The sequence below is a fragment of the Molothrus ater genome, chromosome 8, assembly GCF_012460135.2.
Source record: "Molothrus ater isolate BHLD 08-10-18 breed brown headed cowbird chromosome 8, BPBGC_Mater_1.1, whole genome shotgun sequence".
Classification (NCBI taxonomy): domain Eukaryota; kingdom Metazoa; phylum Chordata; class Aves; order Passeriformes; family Icteridae; genus Molothrus; species Molothrus ater.
The window spans coordinates 1,484,877-1,505,439 of NC_050485.2; the positions used below are offsets into that span (position 1 = coordinate 1,484,877).

General features: G+C 39.5%; 1 protein-coding gene across 2 annotated transcripts; it reads right to left on the reverse strand.

The window, feature by feature from the left end:
- Window positions 1-1,299: 1,299 nt before the first annotated feature.
- SLC25A16 (solute carrier family 25 member 16) lies at window positions 1,300-17,905 on the reverse strand. 2 transcript variants are annotated; one of them, XM_036385682.2, is made up of 9 exons: window positions 17,770-17,905; window positions 16,860-16,952; window positions 14,509-14,642; window positions 12,777-12,840; window positions 6,796-6,917; window positions 6,208-6,274; window positions 5,346-5,508; window positions 4,395-4,463; window positions 1,300-2,753 (listed from the first exon to the last, which is right to left on the reverse strand). In XM_036385682.2, the coding sequence occupies exons 1-9, from the start codon at window positions 17,861-17,863 to the stop codon at window positions 2,723-2,725; spliced, it is 837 nt and encodes a 278-aa protein (XP_036241575.1). In that variant the 5' UTR covers window positions 17,864-17,905; the 3' UTR covers window positions 1,300-2,722. The 2 variants fall into 2 exon arrangements, with proteins under 2 accessions (XP_036241575.1, XP_036241574.1); XM_036385681.2 differs by having other exon boundaries at window positions 1,300-2,856.
- Between the last annotated feature and the right edge of the window lie 2,658 nt (window positions 17,906-20,563).

Genomic DNA, 20,563 nt, shown 5'->3' on the forward strand with positions numbered 1-20,563 from the left:
GCCCCCGGCTCCACCTCCGCCACTGGTGCCGTGGTACGAGATAATATTAGACGTGCCTTCAGTTCCCAATTCATTTATGGGCCAGTCTGAGCCCGAGAGTCCAACCCTTCCCCTCAGAAAGATGTGTGGCCGCTGGCTTTCTGAGATGGGCTGAAGTTTCAGATACACAGATCTCACTCTGCTGCTGAAAGGACAGCTTTGGCCCATGCTTCGACATCCCAACAGAAGGATCGAGTTCAAATTGATGAATTTTAAAAGGTGAGAACATTCTTAGGTTAGGCCTTTACAGTTTTATTTGGGATAGTCCTGAAATATATGCAGTAAACTACATTAATGCTGCTTCCCAGTGCAACATTATTCTCTAAGAGAAGCTTAATTATAATTGTATAGTTGCTCGTTGATATGATTAAATGCAGTCATAATGTGGTGTGATATTGAGATTATGTAAGTGCTTTTAGCACTTGCTAAACCTTTGTGCTGTAGCCTTTTTCAAGCTGTCTATACATCTCCCACGCACCAGAAAATAAATATTTCAACAGAATAGGTTTATGAAGTACAAAATAGGCTTTAAATATCTTTTTGAAGTTATCTAAAATCCAACCAGTGTGAGGAATCTCTAGGGAGAAAGTTGGACACAAGTGTTCTGAAATCAGAGATTGTAAAAAGTGTTTGCTGATAGATCTTCAAGTTGCATTCTCCAAGCATAACTGTGTAAATTCAGGAATCAATATTAAAACACTTCCACACACTGTTACATTTTATTTTGAAAAACTAATTCTGAAAATACAGCACAGTTCCATCAAGTAGGTGTGTTTTTCACATTCTATACCAGACTCAAGAATTCCGAAGACACTTTATTTTCTCTTCCTCTCAGGCATGAACATGCTGGGTTCTGCTTTATTCTGCCTTACAACTGCTTAACTTACCATGACACTTCTCAAATACATCCCTGGTAGTAGAATTAAGATGTAAAACTCAATTTAATAATCCCTAACAGTATTCACATGAAAAAGAACTGGCTTATTTGCTCACACAGCAAAACAATGTAGGGAAAAGAAAGGCACTTGAGTTTTCTAACACAGTGGATTTATCTCTACTGCAAGAACTTGAAAATGTAAAAGTTCACTGTGATATTGGCTAGCTTTCCTTGATCAGGAAAAAAGATCAGATGAAAAAGCATATTTGCTGTCATTTAATTAAGAATTACAATGTTGTGCATATTTACCTATTAGGGCAAATAGATCATTCCAGAAATATGTATTCTTCCTGGTTGCAACACACAAAGATCACACAAGGACATGGGTTCAAAAATTTTAATAAAATATATCCAGATACATTTCATTCTCTGTCCACTGCTACACTGTAAATTTCAAAGAAATATGTATTTTTAAGAAACTGGGGAAAAAATTGAGCCACAGAAGTTGGTATTGAATATATAACTGAAAATCCAATTTGTTAAATTTGTCAAAATTAAGCAAATCAGTCTTACCATCCAGCACTTAACATCACCATTTGCCAATTCTTACAAGACACTAAAATATTTACAATAAATAAATAACTTACATGAAGTAAATGCTTTACAGTTTCCTGAATCAAGTGAGTAAAATCAAGAGTACCAATGCAAATCATGTATAAAATAATTCCTTCCAGAAAAGGAATCACAGGAGGAGGCCAACATGCAATAGTCCATTGCATACCATGACTTCAGGAACAAACAGTACATACACACCTACAGAGGCCAGTACAATCTTCATTTTCTTTTCTCTCTGAGGTTGCATGTGGTCCCTATGCCTAAATAAGTAATTGCAGCAGCATGCAGTGTTCTTTGGCACCGTGGTTTAGGGGAGGGAAAAACCTGTTTACACCAGCTAGTACCGGGATAGCACATACTCATAACATACTCAGCCTTGAGCACACCAAATCAAGAACATGCAGCTGCACAGAAAAGCTTTCTAAGATTAGGCCCCCACCACCTGCCACAAGGAGATCTTTTCTAGCACTCATCCCTGTCAGTTTTCCCCCACTTTTATTTGTGTAGTACAGCATTTCTTAGAATACAATGTACACCAAAATCTCCAAATTGCAAGCTATCCAATACTGCTAAATACATCTTGCTGGTTGTAGCTGAAATGGCTGAAGATACCTTCCTGGCTAGCAATTTCTGTTCTTGCATACAGAAAACTCATACAGAACAAGAATAAAAGGCTGCTTGAAGTGTGCTCTGCCAAGCTCAGCTTCTACAGACCTGGCAAGGATCTGAATGCCAAAATCATTGCATTGTGTTGAATATCAGTTTATTCCATTTAATTTTTAAAGAACAGATGCCTAATTACTAGATTCAAAGGCAGCATAATCAGCAGCAGGTAACTCCTGGAATGGTGATAAAGCTAAATAACAGCTTGGAACCCATGTAAAACATGGGTGTCATCTCCAAAACTGTGTCATTCCTAAAATTCACCTAATGAAGCCTACAAGATCGAGTGCAAACAAAGTGTTTAGAGCTAGCTAATGTTTATGTGGATGTGTCACCCGGTTCTGACTCCAGGAAATCAACCACATTTTGGCAAATAAAGATGTCAGACAACAGCAGCTCCACAGTAACAGAAAGCTTTTTTTGTTAAACTTCAAGTCATTTATTCATCGCTATCATTTGAGGATTGATGGTGTAGTTTTACAGCAAAGTCTTCTCAAACAAAGAATCAGTTGAGGTGCAAGAATTGTTTCATAAGTTCATAGGTGGTGAAAGCCACGGCCTGGGAAGGAATACAGCGAATGTAATTCAAGGACAGCCCTCGGTACAGCCCCCTCCGTACGCCGTGCTGCTGGTACACGTACTTCAGTGTCTGCACCATGGTACTGCCAAAAGAAATCATCACTGGGTACACACATGCAGCAGCAAAATCATTTTCTTTACATATTTACTTGGGTTTTAAGAGATCCATGGAGAAAAAGCCAGGGCATTCCACACAGCAAAGCCACATATGACTAAAAAGCCACATATGACTAAAAACACAGCCTGTGCTTCTGCAAGAAATTTAAGCCCAAGGGCTGGGAATTGGAAAGAGGATGGTGCAGTCCCAGCTAAACAAGTGTTGGCCTGAAAACACCTGCCCTACAAGACATAGTACAGTATTTTCCACCAGAATGGCTCCACACATTCTCTTGCCTAACTGGCAGGAAAGAGCAGAGAAGCATAAATTCCTTTTACAAATAATAATCTGAGAATATAATATTTGACCTTATTAAAAGCAGAAATTGCACTGTATGTGCAAAGAGAACTTTCTTCACATACTTGTATTGAAACTAAGCAGACATGAAATGGAAAGCACTTAAAGTGCTTGGTGTTTCCATGCTATTGGAGACAGTGCTCTTGGAGAGCATCTTCCCTATGTTCCAAAGCTTCCAGACTTCCTGCCTGCTTTATCCTCTCATGCTCTAAAGACAGACTTGTGTGTCTCTCCTTCAAAGCACAGCTCTCCATATGGTCACAACAAAATTGTTAAATGGGGAAGCCTCAGGTCTGTAAAAAGGAGTCCTCACAAATGCAAAAAGTAAAACTCTGAGAACAACAAACACAGTTTTATGTTAAAATCATCAGGAGTGGAGAATAACCAAGAAAAACAAAAAGGCTGGTGAGGAAAACAGAACATAACCTTCACAGTTAAGCAACACTGAGGTTGTTTGTGAAAGGTCACTCGGGCTGCTCTTGTAGGATCCAAGCTTCCATGAAGGAGGTTCCCAGTGAATTGCACTGGGTTCAGACATACACAATTCCACAAGATTGAAACTAACCAAGAGAAAACTGTCCCAGAATATTGAATTAGATTGAGACAATTTGAAATTCAGAAAGTTTCTCAAAATGAAAGCTGATTTAATAACATTATGATTTTTAAGTTATTCCATTTCTACTGGAGGAACCTCAACAATGTGTGGAGCGTAGGAGGTTACTATAAGTGCAAAAAAGCTCAAATACAATTTTATTATGCAAAATCATCTTATGGAACAGATTCTGCACCATTAAATTACACTGAATGTTTCTACTTCATTTCAGTAGAAGCATTGGGTCTCTCTTTCAGAGAGCCTGCTGATATTAAAGGTAGCACAAGTTGCATTAAAATACAAAAACCTATTTTACCAGTGGAGATACAGGATTACTAACAAGGGTGCCATTGTTATTTCAGGTGATTTTTTAACCCCGGATTGACAGTGGTAGCTTTTGTCTGCAGGGAAACCTCTTATTAAAAGAATGAAGAAATCCACAGCAGAGTAGTTCAGGGGGTGGGGGTGGCTGTTTTCTTATGGTAGTTGCTTTCTTTCCAAGATGAAAACTGAGAGCTGAACTCAGCTCAGACATGAAGAAGTCAGCGCAGATGAACAGCACAGCAAATACTCACAGGCACTTGTCAGAGTCCGGCAGAACCGCTCCTAACTGCATCCGCCTCCGAGTGACATCCAGGGGATACCTGCACAGGAGACATGCAAACTGCAGCTCAAGCACATCACTAACAGCTGCTGCAATGGTGCTGAAACAAGAAAACAAACAACTCCACGTGCAAGCTCCCACTCTTTTCACTGAGTCAGGAATCCAGCTTAGATTCTCAACACAGCTGAAAGCTCTCCAAAAAGGGAGACTCCCCTTACACACCCAAAACCAGCAAACCAGAGCTCTTAATACATTCCAGTTGGCACTAGTAAGGAAGATACAGGAAGTCAGATGAGAGTATAAAAGAGTAAAATGCTGAAGGGAGAAGACACCTGCATTGAAAATAAAATTAACAGTTTAGAGACTAAAAGGCAGTGATATTTACAATGCAGTGATGTAGGGAAAAATCCATGCTGTGTAAGTCCATTAAATTAACTTCTTTTATGGACAAAATAAAATAGAACAAGGACAGGGTGAGAAAGGAAAAAACAAGCAAAGTAATAAAAATGCCAAATACAATATGGAAGACTTGTTTGGTTTTGGCTTTTTTTAAATCCTATGGTTTCACAGGTTACATAGATTTGAAAGTAAATTGGAATCATAAAGTTCTGCAAATTATGTTCAGGATCAAAATTTTTTAGCTTTCCAAACAAGCTAAGAAACAAGATTGTTACTAAAAAAGATTCCAGTGGTTTTAGGAGATTAGCGTGGATTTGTTTAATTGACTCACTGGATAACTCTTAAAAGACCCTGAAGATTAAATAGGTATTTAGTAAGTGAAACAATAGGAAATACCCGCATTTCAGTATTTGATGAATTAAAAAACCTTACTAATAATTAGGCTTGGATAAAGCTGTGTCAGAGCAAAGTTTCTTTCGAATGAACAGCTGCAGAGAGGAAAGCAGCCCCATCCCCAACTTACGATATGGTCTGAGCTATGGCTCCAGCTATGCCACCACACAGCAGGTTTACATGGGTTTTCAAAACTAACACCTCGGGGTTATCTAATGAAGGCCGTCCAAGCAAGGCAGGTGCTTGAGCAAGTCCAATGCTCTTTAAGGTACCAAAGGTAAAAAATGAAAAACCTAAAAGGAAATTTAATTTTATGTACTTTCATAAAAAAGCAAACTGTTTGTTGATGTATCATCATAAACAGAAAAGTGCATTTACAAAATGAAACTATTTTCCAGTTCTTTTGGAAGTTTTTTCTTATGCAGAAAAACAGAGAAACAATATTTTGAACTTCTGTCCAAATGGACCTGTGTTTATATATAATGCTACAGTACTTTAAATAAGCTAGACTGTGAGTTTTAAGTTACTGGATTGCTGTCAAGAATCTCCCCGTGCTGCTAAGAATTGCTCCTGAGATCCTTTTAAGTGAGGGACGTGTCTCAGCCTTTACAAACGAGGGTATTTGAGCCGGGCTGCTGTGCTCTGTTCCACAGGCGGGAGCGATTACGGAAAAGCCGCCAGGAGATGGAGCCAAGGAGGCTCTGAGGCCGCATTTACAGAGCTGCCAAGGATCGGATCTGCCTGCGGGAGAGAAACAGCCTCCTTGTTGCCTTGGGGGAAACTGGGAAGTACAACACAACCACTGGTTTACCTTTCTCACTCTCAGCTCCAAATTGCAGAAAAGCCAGGCTTTGACTATTGAAGGCACTTCTTAAGGAGCATCATTGAAGGTGATTTGGACAGAGCTAATTAACTAGGTGCACAAATATATTAAACAAATTTAGAAGTGCACAGAACTGCTGAAGGACTGGCACGTTCTGGTTTTAACTTACCTGCATACGGTGCCATTCCCACCACAGTTGGCATCAGCCCTCTGTAGAATCCACTCAAACCACCTTCCTTTGAAAGAAAAACACAGCAGCATTTGTAGCAGGAAATAAAAGTGTCTTGAGTCACCCACTGGTCAGCCCATGACAGCAATCTGACTAGCACCAGCTACCCAAGGAGCTCATGTTCTGCTTCCTGTGCCTGCAGAACTGAAGGGACAACTGCCTGGCTCCAGAGGAGATCAATAAGTGAAAACCAACAGGAAAAATCTACACCCAGCATTATAACTGGAAACATTTATGCATTATACACAGCCCTCCTCCCCAGATCTTTTTGGTAACATCACTACTTTTCTTGGAAAGCAGCTTCTCTGCTCTTTCTGACCTCCCACGTACATGAGCCTCAGCTACAGCTCAGCAGCCTAAGGCAAGAGCACAAATAACTTTTATCCAAATAACTTTTTACATTAAAAAATTCAAAGTGCACACAATGAAGTCAATTATTTCACACTAAGCCATTATGTTCAATGCAGTGCAACATCATTTAAGAGCATACTTTGCTTTTTCAGAACTGAAGATTAAAAGAAAAAATACCTTGGTGTAAATCATCTTGAATGCATGGATAATTCCCATGTACTTGTGTTCCCCTTTTACTTGGAACGCCAGGCGAACTCTAACCATATCAAGAGGGTAAGTACAAATCACTGCTGTAATACCTTTATTAAAAACAAAAACAAAACAAGCAAACAAAACTCACCTACACCTTATCTGATTCTAGGATTATTTTGAAAAGTAGAATTTCCTTTTCTGGCAGTGAATACAATAGCATATACAAACTATTTTGTTACAGAAACACTTAAAATCACTTACAATCAGTAAACAGGAACACTAACTCCAGCAACACACAAAGGATTTGTTTGTACTTGGTGCTCACTGAAGCAGCACACCTAGGCCTGGATTTTCCAAGATTTATGGGCCTGACTCTTCACCTGAGCTTTGAAATCCATAGCTCCTAAGAACCAGGCTAGTCAAATACATCAGCTTCACTGGATTGCAACCATGAAACTCAATCCTACCATATTTTAAAAAAATTCAAACCACCGGATTTACATGTTTTATTCCAAACAGGTTCTGTCAGAATTTGGTGTCATTACTGGGTATAGATACATGTATCTATCTACTCATCTGAAAATATGGAACATATTCTAATGCCACACTAAATATATTCTAATTACATCTAAACAGAGCCAGGCTCATACTGATGAGAAGTACTTAACTGTGCTGCATTACTGCATTTTAATAGCTCATGTTACATCAGCACTTTATCTTAAAACTGAGCAGAAAAGCTTTCTGGACTTAAGATGCAAAATAAAAGGGAAAAAATCAAATCTTAGAACTAATCCAGTTAGGATTTGCTTCAAAACAGCTGAAATGCTGCCCAACTTGCAGTTTTGGAAGTGCAACTCCAGCACTTTCCTGTGCACTCCAGCACAGAAAACAACAATTCTAACACTTGCCTGAGTAACAAATTCTTTCCAGCTGCTAGGTATTGAGGCAAACCACTCCATGGCTGACAGTCTTTGGAAGGAATAGTGAAAACTGTTGACTAACAGCAGTGGTCATTTTCTGATGGCACACCACAGTCACCAAAAATAAACACAAAACCCCACCAAAGAACCAAAACTCAAACAAAACTTAAAAAAAAAAATCTGGGGAAAGGCAGAAAAGAAAGTAAAAACCTTTGTAATTGGCACTGTTTTCTAGAAACTGCTCTGATTTAGCCAAATGTAGCTTTTCAAAATTGGTCCTACAGAAGATAAGTACACTTCTGGTGGAAAGAAAATTGTCACTTGTTTTTGTCAAGAAAATGTCACTTCCTTTTAAGTTTTAATGGTTTCTTAATGACACCTCTTTTTGTAGGTGTATCCTCTCCCCTCCTTTCCACAAGGCCAAGACAAATCCATAACAGGGGGAACAAAAAAAGCAAATACAAACCAACAACAAAATCCAAATGCAACACAACCCCTGCAGACAAGCTCTGCTTAACTTTTATGCCTGGAGTTTAAAAAAAATGAAAAAACCCACTGCTCTGATAAGCTGAATGATCTGAAAGTTATCAGGATTAGATTGTGAGATTAAAAAAAACACTGTAAGTGAGCTATCCAAAAATCTGACACTGCTCAACTCTCAGGTGGGAACCAGGTTTGTGGGATTCTGGATTATCCCATCAGTAATTCATTTAGAAGACAAAACCACCTCTTTTGGAGATTTTGGAAAAGTCCTCTGAACAAAAAGCAGACATCTGCAGTTTATTTCTGAGGTTGTCTCACCCCCAGGATTCAAAAGTTGGAAGCTGCAAAACACTAAAGCAACTTTGAGACTGTTTCCACTGACTTACATGAAATGCAAGCCCCCAGTCTAGGGCCTTTCCCTAATGGATTCCCTGAGATGTCCAGAAATATCATCAAGAGATGAATTCAAGTAGTTTAAAAAAAATTAAGGGAGGAGTAAAGCACTTTTACAGAGCTTGAGAGTGCACAGGGAAGCCATCCCACTTCAGAAAACAGACTTTACTCCCTCTGCTCTTTCCAGTCCTGCACTGAAACCTCTCCAGACACTTCCTCTGAACAAAGGCTAGCAACAGACCAAGCAGGAGCTTAGGGAATGCACTCCTTAGTGAGCACACTCTGAAAACAGAACAATTTAAAAAAACAACACAGATGAACGGTATGGAGAGTGAGGATTAGAATAGAAACGTCTTCATTTTTTTTCTTAAAGTCTTCTAGCTATGAATTTTTGAAAAACAAATGAAAGAAGTAAAAAGGGGATTTGGGACATCAGCCACAATATATGCTGTCTTGTAGCAACTAGGAGAGGCATGTTCCTGCTTTACTGTTCATCCAAGGAAAATGTACACACAGGGGATCAGGATGGCTTTTGGGGCTCAGAGAGACACTGTCCTTTCCAAGAGGAATGGCACCAGCTGTGGGACACAAAGTCATCGTGGTGAAGTCTACAAAATCACTCATGTCACCTCTGCTCCTTCAATGCTGCCTGAGGAGAAGTCAGACCACAGCACCTCAAGGCTCAGGCCCAGGCTTGAAAAAGCAAAGTCTATCCCCACCAATGAGAGCTAAGGCAGAAATCTCTGCTGGGGGAGGTGAAACAGGACAGATTCAAACCTGCACCAGCAGTTCAGAGACACATTCAGCACTTGGCACTGATCTGAAATAACCTCAACAGGGGAACGCAGCTCCTCCCTTCCAAGAGCCACTTCCTCCAAAGCAGCAGACTTCCAAACTCCAGTGCTGACTCAGGAGCCAGGAAAGGCCCTTCTCCACTTCCCACGTTGTCCTCAAGCACCTCTGACCACTCTTGGGGACAAGATGCTGGGTCACACACACTAAAGACACTGCCACTGAAGCACATTAGACTGTCCTTGATTCCCTTCCCAGGCTTTGGCAGCTAACAATGAGATTAGCTCCACAGGGATTCATCTGTCTCCCCATTTCCCTACTATCCCTCTGGTCTTAGTCATTTTCTTTCTTGGGAAATAAAAATAAAAAAACTATCTGGAGCAAGAAAAAGCCACAAGTGGAATACATTTACATTGCAAATACAGCTGGTATGCAAGTTTTTATTATCTCTGTATCATGCTCTTTGTACTATATCAGGAGCTCCAGAGATCAAATTAAGCACTGCCAGGAGATTAGAGGAATAAAGTTCAAAAAGTGATAACCACAAGACACAGCCTTGAACTGCAGATTTGCTCCTTAGCCAATGTAAAGATTAAATTATCCAAGTAGCATCTTCTGAACAAAACAAAGCTTCAGCAACGACATACACAGAAACTGCTGATGATAAAAAATATTTATCAGGTTAAAGAATGCCTAATTTATCAGTCCTAATATTTCTTTATGTCAAATAAATAATAATTCTGTCTCCTTCCATAGCACATCTGAAGAACTAGACTAGATTTTTTTAAAATGCTGACTGAACTGTTCATTACATAGTATTTAAAATGGAGACAGCCAACATCCTCCTAGATAGTGCTAGGTGAGTACTATTTTCAATCACTTTTAGTAAAAGTAAATAGCTAAAAACAAAAACATACTTTCTGTATTAGTTTAATGGGACTTGAGTTTATTCTAGATAACATCTAGTCTTTTTTGGCTTTGTCATTTTGAAGTTAATCAAGTGCAAAAGAGGAAATTCACATTTCCATGTTTTGATTTGGATTTTTTTTATTGAAAACTTTAAAAAATTAATTTGTAAAATCATCCTGTGATGTTTTATTTAATGTTACTTGTTCATTTTTGTTGTTATTTGATAATTTTCTTTCCTAAACCTAACCAACCTCTGTGATTTCTCTTCTGCCCAGCTCTGTCTTTCCTTAAAAGAAGCTGTACCCTACTTATCTGTTAATGAAGTGTTACAGCTGAAATTTGAATCACACAAGACTCAGGAAATTCAGAGTTAGAGTTTCCACAGTAATTTTAACTGGTCTCCCTAAATATAAGCATTACAATAGGCTTTTATTTCCTCTCCCCCCACTACCCCCATCCTCACTGCCTTGTTTTCCCCCGTGGATATGCTTCTGATCCTGTTTATCACTTACAGAAGACACTGAAATGTTTGCCACCACTTGGAGCTGATTCTGTTGACCACCAGTGAGGTTGGAAACATTGACAGAAACAAGATTGAAGTTGGGGGGCACAGAGAAGTGAAAGCAGACAGCTGCCTGGCTGGAGGCTGCAGCAGGGACACAAGGCTCTAGGAAACACAGGTTATCTATCTCCACTTGATCCTGCACCCCATGACACTGGCAATGCCCCGGGCACCAACACGGGGCTTTGTGCAGGATCAGCTCCTTTGGTGTGGAAGAAACAGAAGAATATCCTCCATTGCAGCCAGCACAGGAGGAAAGCAAGAAATAGTACTGATTGCTTTCAAGTCTTCTCTGCTTTGTTTGCAAACCTAGAAAACTTCTGTACCAGATTTCAAACTCTCTGCTCTTCTTAGTGCCTCCTTCCTCCCCTCCATCTCCTTGACATACTTAAGATAAACCCTCTGCCTCTTATTATCTAAAGAATATCCCAAGAAGCAGATAATGCCACCTAGTAAACAAATACATGTGACACTATATAAATACTTGACTGCTGTGTTCATCTCACCCCCAAGTCAAGCTCAGTTCCTCACTTTCTGGACTCTAAAAATGAAACTATTGAGTATGTGGTACTTAAACACACCAGCTAAAGCAGATGGTGCTTGCCAGATAGCACTGGACATGAATTTATTTCTGTTATTCTAACCACACAAACCAGATTTAACCAGTAAGGTGCTTACAACAATGCCAGATGCTATTAATTTATTTATGGGAAGAATTCCACCCCATCCAACACTGACAGATTAAGCTGATTATTCAGTGTTTTCACAGTGCCTCCCAGTCAGGTTCCCAGTCTCTGACAAAGCTCCTGGAAAAGCTAATAATAATAATAATAATAATAATAATCATAATAATAATAATAATAATAATAATCTTGGTGGGGGAGTATATTGTAAAATGTTCCCTAGAACAGTTAAAGCTAGGGAAAAGGAAAAAAGGAAGGAAAAAATAGCATCTATGGATCTAGGAGTTTTATTTGACTTTTCAGATAGAAAGCCAGCCAAGTTCTGGAACATACCTTAGCAAACAGGCCTTGTTAGTTTTTAGGACTCTTCTCACTGTTTAATTTCATTCTCTTTCCTCTGGTGCCACACAAAGTCTGAATATTTTAATGAGATCTTCCTAGTTTAACTGAAGGTAGCATTAAAAATCCCAGTATTTTTTCCAAAAGAAGCTAAATAGGAATACCTGTGACTATCTGAGGAGTGTCACTACAGTACTTAGCCTCTCTTACAAAGGAAAAGCACATGAAGAATCACTTCAATTACAGCTCAGTCCACTATTACTCACCTTCCCCTGTTTTTTTCTTAGCTACTTTTGACTCAATGACTAGCAAGAGGAAAACAAATAAATAATCATACCATACAATGGAACTTTACTGATAGGTTTTTCTGCTGCTATTGCACTAAATAATAAATGAGAGATTTTAACATTCACAAATGTGATCTAAAGAGCATCATGAAAATCCTGCACTGGGCATGGAAAAGTGCAGACATTTCTGGCAAATCCAAAGAAACTTCTCATTTGAGAAGCCACAGTTCTCTCTATTTCTGGGGGCTTATATTCAACCTGGCAGCAGTGGCAAGGGGCTGATGAGCTCATTCCACCAGAACCTGCAGCTTTATACTTCATACTGATCCCACTGGTTTTTATACTTGTTAATAAAAGACTATTAAAAAACTGTGCTTCACAACATAGCGCAGAATTCACCGCTTGCACAAATATTCTTAAAGAATACTCTTAGACAAACAGATTTCAATTAGGCAACCACATCAACCTAACCATTTCCTAGTATATTTACTTAATACAAATTTGCAGGAGTTTGACCCAACCCCACATCAAATCATCCTCTGAAGGAATATTACCTTTGAGCAAAAGGCATGTGTGAAACCCAAGTACAAAACCATACCTGCCATGGATCCAGCCATTAATCGATGCACGTGCCCAGAAATCCCAAGCTGTTTCTTTATTACCTGCACAACGTGGAACATTGTCAGTAGTCAGATATCAGAAAAGACAGGAAAACACAGCACAAAGCTTATTAGCACATTAGTGCAAACTCTGCAGCAGTTCCCAAGAAGTTTACAATGCTATAAATTCAACTCAGAACGTTTCATTACTGTTAGATTTTTTAACACTGTTTCCAATGTTAAACACTGTTTCCACTGCTGCTGTTTCCAATTTCTTACTAAAAATATCAAAGTACTGAAATTCTACTGACAAAGCAAAACAGTAAGTTGAAAGTATTTGTACTGTTCACTTCAGAAACGAGATTAATTGTTTATTTAGTTATCATTAATATGTGTTAAACAAGGCAAACTTAGTATATAGAGAGCAAAGGACACTGAACAAAACTGAAAAGTAAGAAGAGTCAATTTTTCTTACATGCACATCATGTGAAATACTCCCATAAAGATTTTAACTGGATTGAAAGAAAAAAGAAAAAGGAAAGAAAAAAAAGGAGAAATAAAAAAGAAGAGAAAAAGGACAACATTTCAGAGTAAGTTAATTACAGTCTGGAAGGAAGTTAGAAATTACCTTCCAGGCTTTTTATCAAATAACTGAGACTTTCTGCTATAAAAATCATTTAGTATCTTCCCCCTTTTAGAATTATTTTTCTTTTACATATCCATGCAAAATATTGCAAAGGTTTCTGGTCAATTAATTGAGAAAAGAAAGTGCTATGCTGCTAACTGGGTTCTTGAAATTGCAGATTCATGAATCATTTCAATTACAAAGCATGGCATGCAGTCTTTTATTCCACACAACATAAAATATGTACAGATCAAGAGCATTCACGATTACAGCACAAAGAACAGAACCTACAAAACCCATCACAGCAACTTCTTTGTATCAGTCTTCTGAAATTTACTCTTAGGGAAGGGAATCACAATTTCAATCCCATTGTCCTCAGTAAATATGGTACCATTTACTTGGCTGGGTACTAAATCTGACCTTTCAAACATGAAATTTCTCCTTGCTAATAGCAAAATGGTATTTTTTACTGCAAATAGAAACGTTTAAAATACATTCATGCCAACAACTGACCTCCACAAGATGTTGCAAAGATTTATTATGAAACAGTAAATGCAGGAAAACAGAAAAGAGTCGACAAATCTAGCAAAACCCTGAAATGAGCATTTTTGTCTTCAAGGTCATTTTTATCTACAGCCTGACATAATAATTTGTCAGGTCAAATGTAACAGTCACATCCAGCAGACTTTCATGTTTAGGTTCTTTTATCCATGAAGTAGTAGGAATCCCAACAGAAATACAATAAAGTTGTTTCATTCTATATTTTTTCCTACATTATTCACAAAGGGCTCCCTCATAGCAATACAAATAGCAGTAGATTTTAAATTCACTTTTGTTTTCATTAAAGAAAGGGTATTATTCTCAACAATACAAACATTTAGAAATCAGTGTGAATTTCTTTTTCCTTAAGCAACATGGCAAAAGCTTCCCTGGTGCCCTGGTATTTTTAATGAGTAAATTCTGATAAAATTAAGCCACCTTAGAAAAGATGTGCAGCTAGTTAATAAGACACAGGAGTTTCAATGTTAGTTTCACTCACTCAACCAGTCTGTATTCATTGCAGACACGGGAAAAAGAAAGAAAAGGAAAACAATCAGTTCAGCTACCTTTTTATATTGGTCAAATGCCATAAACTGAATAGCGCCATAGGGAAAGATCCTGATCATCATGGCCCCGTTTCCTTTATACAGCCCAAGGTACCCTTCCTTTTTGGGGACAGCACACAATGTAGAAAATACTCCTGCAGCAATACAAAAAAAGCAATTCAACACTCTGGGGAAGGAAAAAAATCAAGGAAATGCTACTGTAAAGGAAGTAAGCATATAAAGCTAAAGCTGCATCATGTTACTCATGTAAAGTGGAAAATCCACTTTCACTGCCCAAACACTGCGGGAGGGGAGAGCCTTAAGGTGAAGTTTGATCAGCTTTCTCATCTCCCAGACTCAGTGAACCTCTGCACTCAGGCCCCAGCACCTGCCTGGACTGTGAGCAAGGCTCCTGCAGATGCCACTACCCATCCACAGCAGCCTAAGGGCAGCTACACAGGGGGAACTGGCTGACTTACAGTTCAGTCAACTCTGAATAAATAAAGAAAGAAAGAAAGAATGCTTTAAAAGCTAAAACCATGGCAAAATTATATGGCTACATGCTAAATTACAGATTAAATGCCACCACTAGGGAAATCAAATAAAATTGTTGAAGACTCTCATTACTTACAACTTAAACATCTCACACTCTTTATCTCAGAATTGTTGCAACAAGAAGCAATCCTACTTTTAATTGGTGGAAATAATGCAACATCACAGAGTTTGGGCAAAACCTATAGTTTTAACTAGTATATGTATAGACTATAAGCTTATATAAAGTATATATATTAAATATATATATATATATTAAGTATATATATAAACTTAAACTATAGCTTTATATATAAAAACTTAAATAGAGCTTATATATATAAACTTAAACCATAGCTTATATATATTTAAACTATCAGCTATGCATAGTTACTATCAGATTCACTTTTCAGTTTGATTCTATAAGAGAATTAACTGTGATAATCAAACAGTTTTAAGTCATATGTATGCAACTGCTATATAAAAACTGAAAATGATATCTTGCTTTCAGGCAGGAAGAAAAGAATGGCTGACAAACTTTCATGTGAAGTTTAAACAAAAGTATCTATTAGTTTCTGGGATTCTAAGAATATGAATAGATTAGTGCACCTTTTCACTATATCATTGTATATTAAGATATAAATACATATTTAGTAGCAAATTTACTTTTAAGATGTCTTGCTTATTACCTGCCTCTGAACTTACTTATGCCAAGACCAGAAATGCTCTCTACTGTTTCTATTTCCTAGAACACAGCGAGACCCTCCAGCTCCACAATGCAAAGGTATAAAAACACACAGGGAGGACTTGGATGAACTGAGCCATGGTGTCTCTGCACTTACAGGTACCTCATCCACATAATTCTCCTTTTTTGCCTACATGTAACATGGATGCACATTCAAGTCAGACATAGTTCAAATAATCAGCATCGTATCTGACTCCCAAAATAGGGAAGAACAGAAGATTTTACTTGCCAACTATGGCACAGTACAAAGCAAATGGAAGATTTAAAATCCTACTCAAACCAATAATTTCACCCTTCAATTCTTAGACTTGAGTGTACACTTGTGTCTACACATGTGTTACTAAAACACATTGCTTGTGTTTCCCTTTTTGCCACAGTGAATAGATATATCTACTGAATTTTATGCTTTAGAGATGATTTATTTTTCCAACTTTTAAGAAACATTAGTGGCCAAGTTAATAAGTTCAGTTACATGCAAAATTAGCCAAGTCAAAATATTTTTTTTCCCTGAAAATTACAACACTTAAATTTTGGAGCAAAAGTTATGCCATATTTCAGTAACATCTGACATAAATGGCTCAAATACTCTGCACAAGAGGGCACTGTTAGAGCCCGCAGAGAACAGTTGTGGACACGTGAGTTTGCTCTCACCATGATGCAACACAGATGCTGAAGACAGGTCACCTGCACCTTCCAGCAGGCACAAACCCTCTGCTCTCTCCACTTCCCAGCAGCCAGGCCTGTCTGAGCCCTGGGAACCCCTGCAGTACAGCTCTCACCAAAATCATCCAAGCTTTGAAGCTGTGACTGCCAGTCTCCTGCTGCCTTCTGTAAACAGAAGATCAAGCCTAGCTCTTACATGCCTTATTGAGGATTATTCTGACATCTCAGTCTCTAACACATTGATTGATACCACAGCTTACACATGGCTTTGTTTCTCTTCTCAAACAGCAACAAAACACGGCACACAGACTGACCAGACACATACAACCTCCTGTCTGATGAGCACCTTTATCATCAGCCTCATCACTGAGTAAATTAACACACCCAAACCACACACACTGCATTTAAAACCAAAAATTAGCAGCCATCTTACCTAGATGCTTATAATGGTGGTTATGAGCTTGCAGCAAAATCTTTACTCGATCTAGTGGTGCAGTAGTTGTTTTGGCACAACATCCTGCAACACCTTTCCAAGAGAGAAACAGAAGAGTGACAGGATGAAAAAAGTTCTTTAGATCAGCAGTTAAATAAGGAATTTTTCTAATGTAGATAATCAGGAACTGGAAAAAGCCCCAATGACAAGTAAACAGCTTCCATTAGATGCTACAAAGCCCCTAAAGCCTTAGCAAAACATTTAAGCTACTTTTCCTGTTTACAAAAACCCAAGCCACTGTCCGTCTCAGCTGCTAAGGTCACTGCAGGAGGAACTTTCCTGAAAGTTACTCAAGAGTTTTCCATCCTATTTCCTCCTTCCCTTTACGGGAAACAGCCCTTGCCAGTGTTCCCAAGGAGGTGGGCTACGTGTCTGCCGTGTACCCTGTGCTACTTCAGAGAGTGAGATCCAACAGAGAGTGCGGCATGATGGAAAAACTGTAAATAAACACAACCTTTTCCTACCTCCAGCAAATCAGTCACCTGAGACAACACCTTACAGAACAAACAGGCTTTTTCTCTATAAGGTCATTAATGTGGCATTGTGTTTGCCAGGCTGTCTCGCCCCTTCACACCGCCTTCATCTTCTCAACAGCAGCCTCAGCAGTGTGAGGACAGGGATAATCCGCCCTCCCCGAGCACCCTAACGAGGCTCCGGGCTCATTTCACTGCCGGCTGGCCGGGGCTCCTCGCTGGTTCTGACACACGTGCGAGTCCCTGGCGTGCACCGCGCCACCGCCTCAGTCCATAGGGGAAAAAGGCAAAGCGAGCTCCCCGCTTGCCCAGGGGACGAGACCCAGCGGCGGTTCCACCAGGGACAGCGACACCTCGTCCCCGCCCGGGGCACCCACCTCCGGCGATGAAGGAGCGCAGCCAGTAGAAGTCTCGGCGCGCCGCGGCCGGGGGCAGCGCGGCTCCGGGCCCCGCCGCCGCCGGGGAAGCCATGGGGCAGGGCCGGGCCGGGCCGTGCCGGCTCCCTCAGGCGGCGGGCGGCGCTCGGGGCAGCGCGGAGCCCCCGCCGCGCCGCAGGGGCGGAGCTCGGGCCGGCCCCGCCGAGCCGCGGCCGGGCCACGCCGCGGCGCCTGCGGATCGCGTCAGCCGGGCCGGGCCGGGCCGGGCCGCCCCTCCGCGGTGAGCCGGGGAAAGGCCGGCACAGCCCCGCCGGAGCCGCTGCAGCAGCCCCTTCGCACCCTCTGCCTGCTCCGCGGCACGCCGCGGCGTGGAACCCTTTAGTTAGTGCCCCGGGGATCGCTTGCTGCTCCTAAGAACAGCCATCCGCCCATTTCGCCAACAAATACGTATATTTACACCTATGGGCGCACATAACCAAAACCTAAAGAGCTCTAATTAGACTGCACTGTAAAATACATCGACTTCTTTTTAGCCATTTAAATGGCTACTTAAACTTTGGGCTAGAACCTGAATAGTTCTTTTGTCTACAATTATGGTTTTATATCCAGAAAAAAATATTCAGTGTAATTATTTACATGGAAGTTTCAAAATGCATCAGAATGGGAAACAGTGAAAAAAGAAAAATCAGCAGTTTTAGAATCAGAAAGGTCAAACATTATGATTCCACAGCCGTCAACATTTTGGACAATTTTTTAGATTTTCTGCAATGTCTCTGTTGATTACAGTGTATAAGGCTTTCCTTTATAATAATAAATACCAGGAGGTATTTGACCTTTTGTCTTCAGCTCCTGAAGAAAAAACTCACAAGTGACTCTCTGAATGCTGGTGCATGGAGCAAGGAGAGAGCACACACCTGGTGACAGCTGGTGAGAAAGCTCATGCTGTCAGCGTTTCCATTATTTTTCTGAAGTTACTCACCTACTCCTTATATACTTTTTGCCCCGTACATCTTGACCTTGTATTTAAAGTATTTCACATATCAATATGTCTTTTTAAAAAGTTGGTCTTCTAACACAAAGAAACCAATCAAACAGATCTCAATGCTTGCACGAGTAAAAGGAATCACTTTCCAAAAAGAATTGCCAGAATATTTTTGCTTCCTGCTTGTGTCAGATTGCCTTCAAGAAAAATTACTCATTTTTCCTTTAATAGATTATATTCCTTAAAATTAAGCATGTGTCAGAAACAAAAAAACTTCTTTTGCTCTATTTGATGACTGAGTCATTTATATATGTGAGAAATGGCTGTTACAATATTCATTCTTTCCCACAACTGAAAAAAGAATAGATTTCTTCTACAAACCATTAAATAAGACCTTTACAGCAGAAAACTCTCAAGCCTTTTTACCTTTTGTAATAAACCTGCAAAATTAATTTTTTTTTATTGAAGTCACTTTTTGTAAGTCTCTAACAGAAAGCCAACTATTCTGTGAGTTACTGAAGCAGGTTTTTCAAGTCACTGTTGATGCCATTTTCACCACCCAATCTGTATTCTTTTGGGTTTCTGCTCAGGAAAAGCCTCCTCCCACCACAGCAGCCATACTGTGTTAACAGCTCCAGCTGTAGGAGCCTAATTTACTGATTTCACACAGAAAAGCATTGCAACTGCACTAACAGCTGAAAGTCATCAAGTTTCTAGAGTTTCACCAGAGACTAGAAAAATCAATAATCACAAAGATGGGCTGTCACTTCTCTTAGCTACAGGCAGAATATTTCAAGAAGATACTGTGTCAGCCCTCATAATTTAGGGAAGCAGTAAAAAATTTGCATTGCAAAACTAAACAGAACATCTTGCATAGATATACTAACACACAAAGGAATTCAGCAATGAGCTTTATGTGCCTAGCTTTGTTGGTTTTTTTTTAAATACTTACTGGTATAAAGTGCTTTCAAGGCCTGTTTTCTTTATTAGAGACTGTAGTAGTTTGTTTGCACCTTTAAATCTTAACATCCTCCCAGTTGTCACTTCATCTTTTTACCTCAAAATGTTTACACTTTTTACAGACTTTCTCTGGTGGCATCTCTTTTATGATGCATTCTTAAAAGTCATCAGAAATTTTAATGTCATTTGGGTTACACTCATGTGACACTATAGCATCCTCCCTCGGTAAATTAACAATCAGCAGGGGAAGACATTAAAATTACAATACTCAGGAGCAGAACTACAAATTAAAAAAAAATAAATCAAGCAGGTAGGTAGTTTTATCAATTGTAATTTGTTCCTGATTTTTCTGTTGCTAAAGATGCTTGGTTTTCTAAACACATTTTAAATACATTTCAATTAAAATACACTATTAAGGTTCTAGTTAGGCAAGCTGTCTTCATAGTCATGGTTGCCAAAAAGATTATTTTCAGTGCTCTTAAAATGCTGGTGTACACCAAGCCCTGTTTTGGGATATCTGTACACGTTACCATCAGGTGTCATACCTCTGTAAGCTTTTTAAGTCTTTACTAATTAGTGATCTGATGTAATAACTATCTAGTTGCCTGTTCACTTGCCCCACACCATTTCTACAGACATCAGGAGTACATAACTTTCCCCACATGATAATCATTCTTCTTCTGCCACAAAAATCACAGCTTGCAGATTATAAGCCTAGCAAACCTCAGTTCCTCAGGACTGTGCTGTCCTGCACTCTCTTGACCTCTGTCAGCAAGTAGCTGAAGTGCTTCTTCCAGAGGGGAGGTGAGCAAGGAGCCAAACAGGAGCACAGTACAGGAGGTGCAGCAGGAC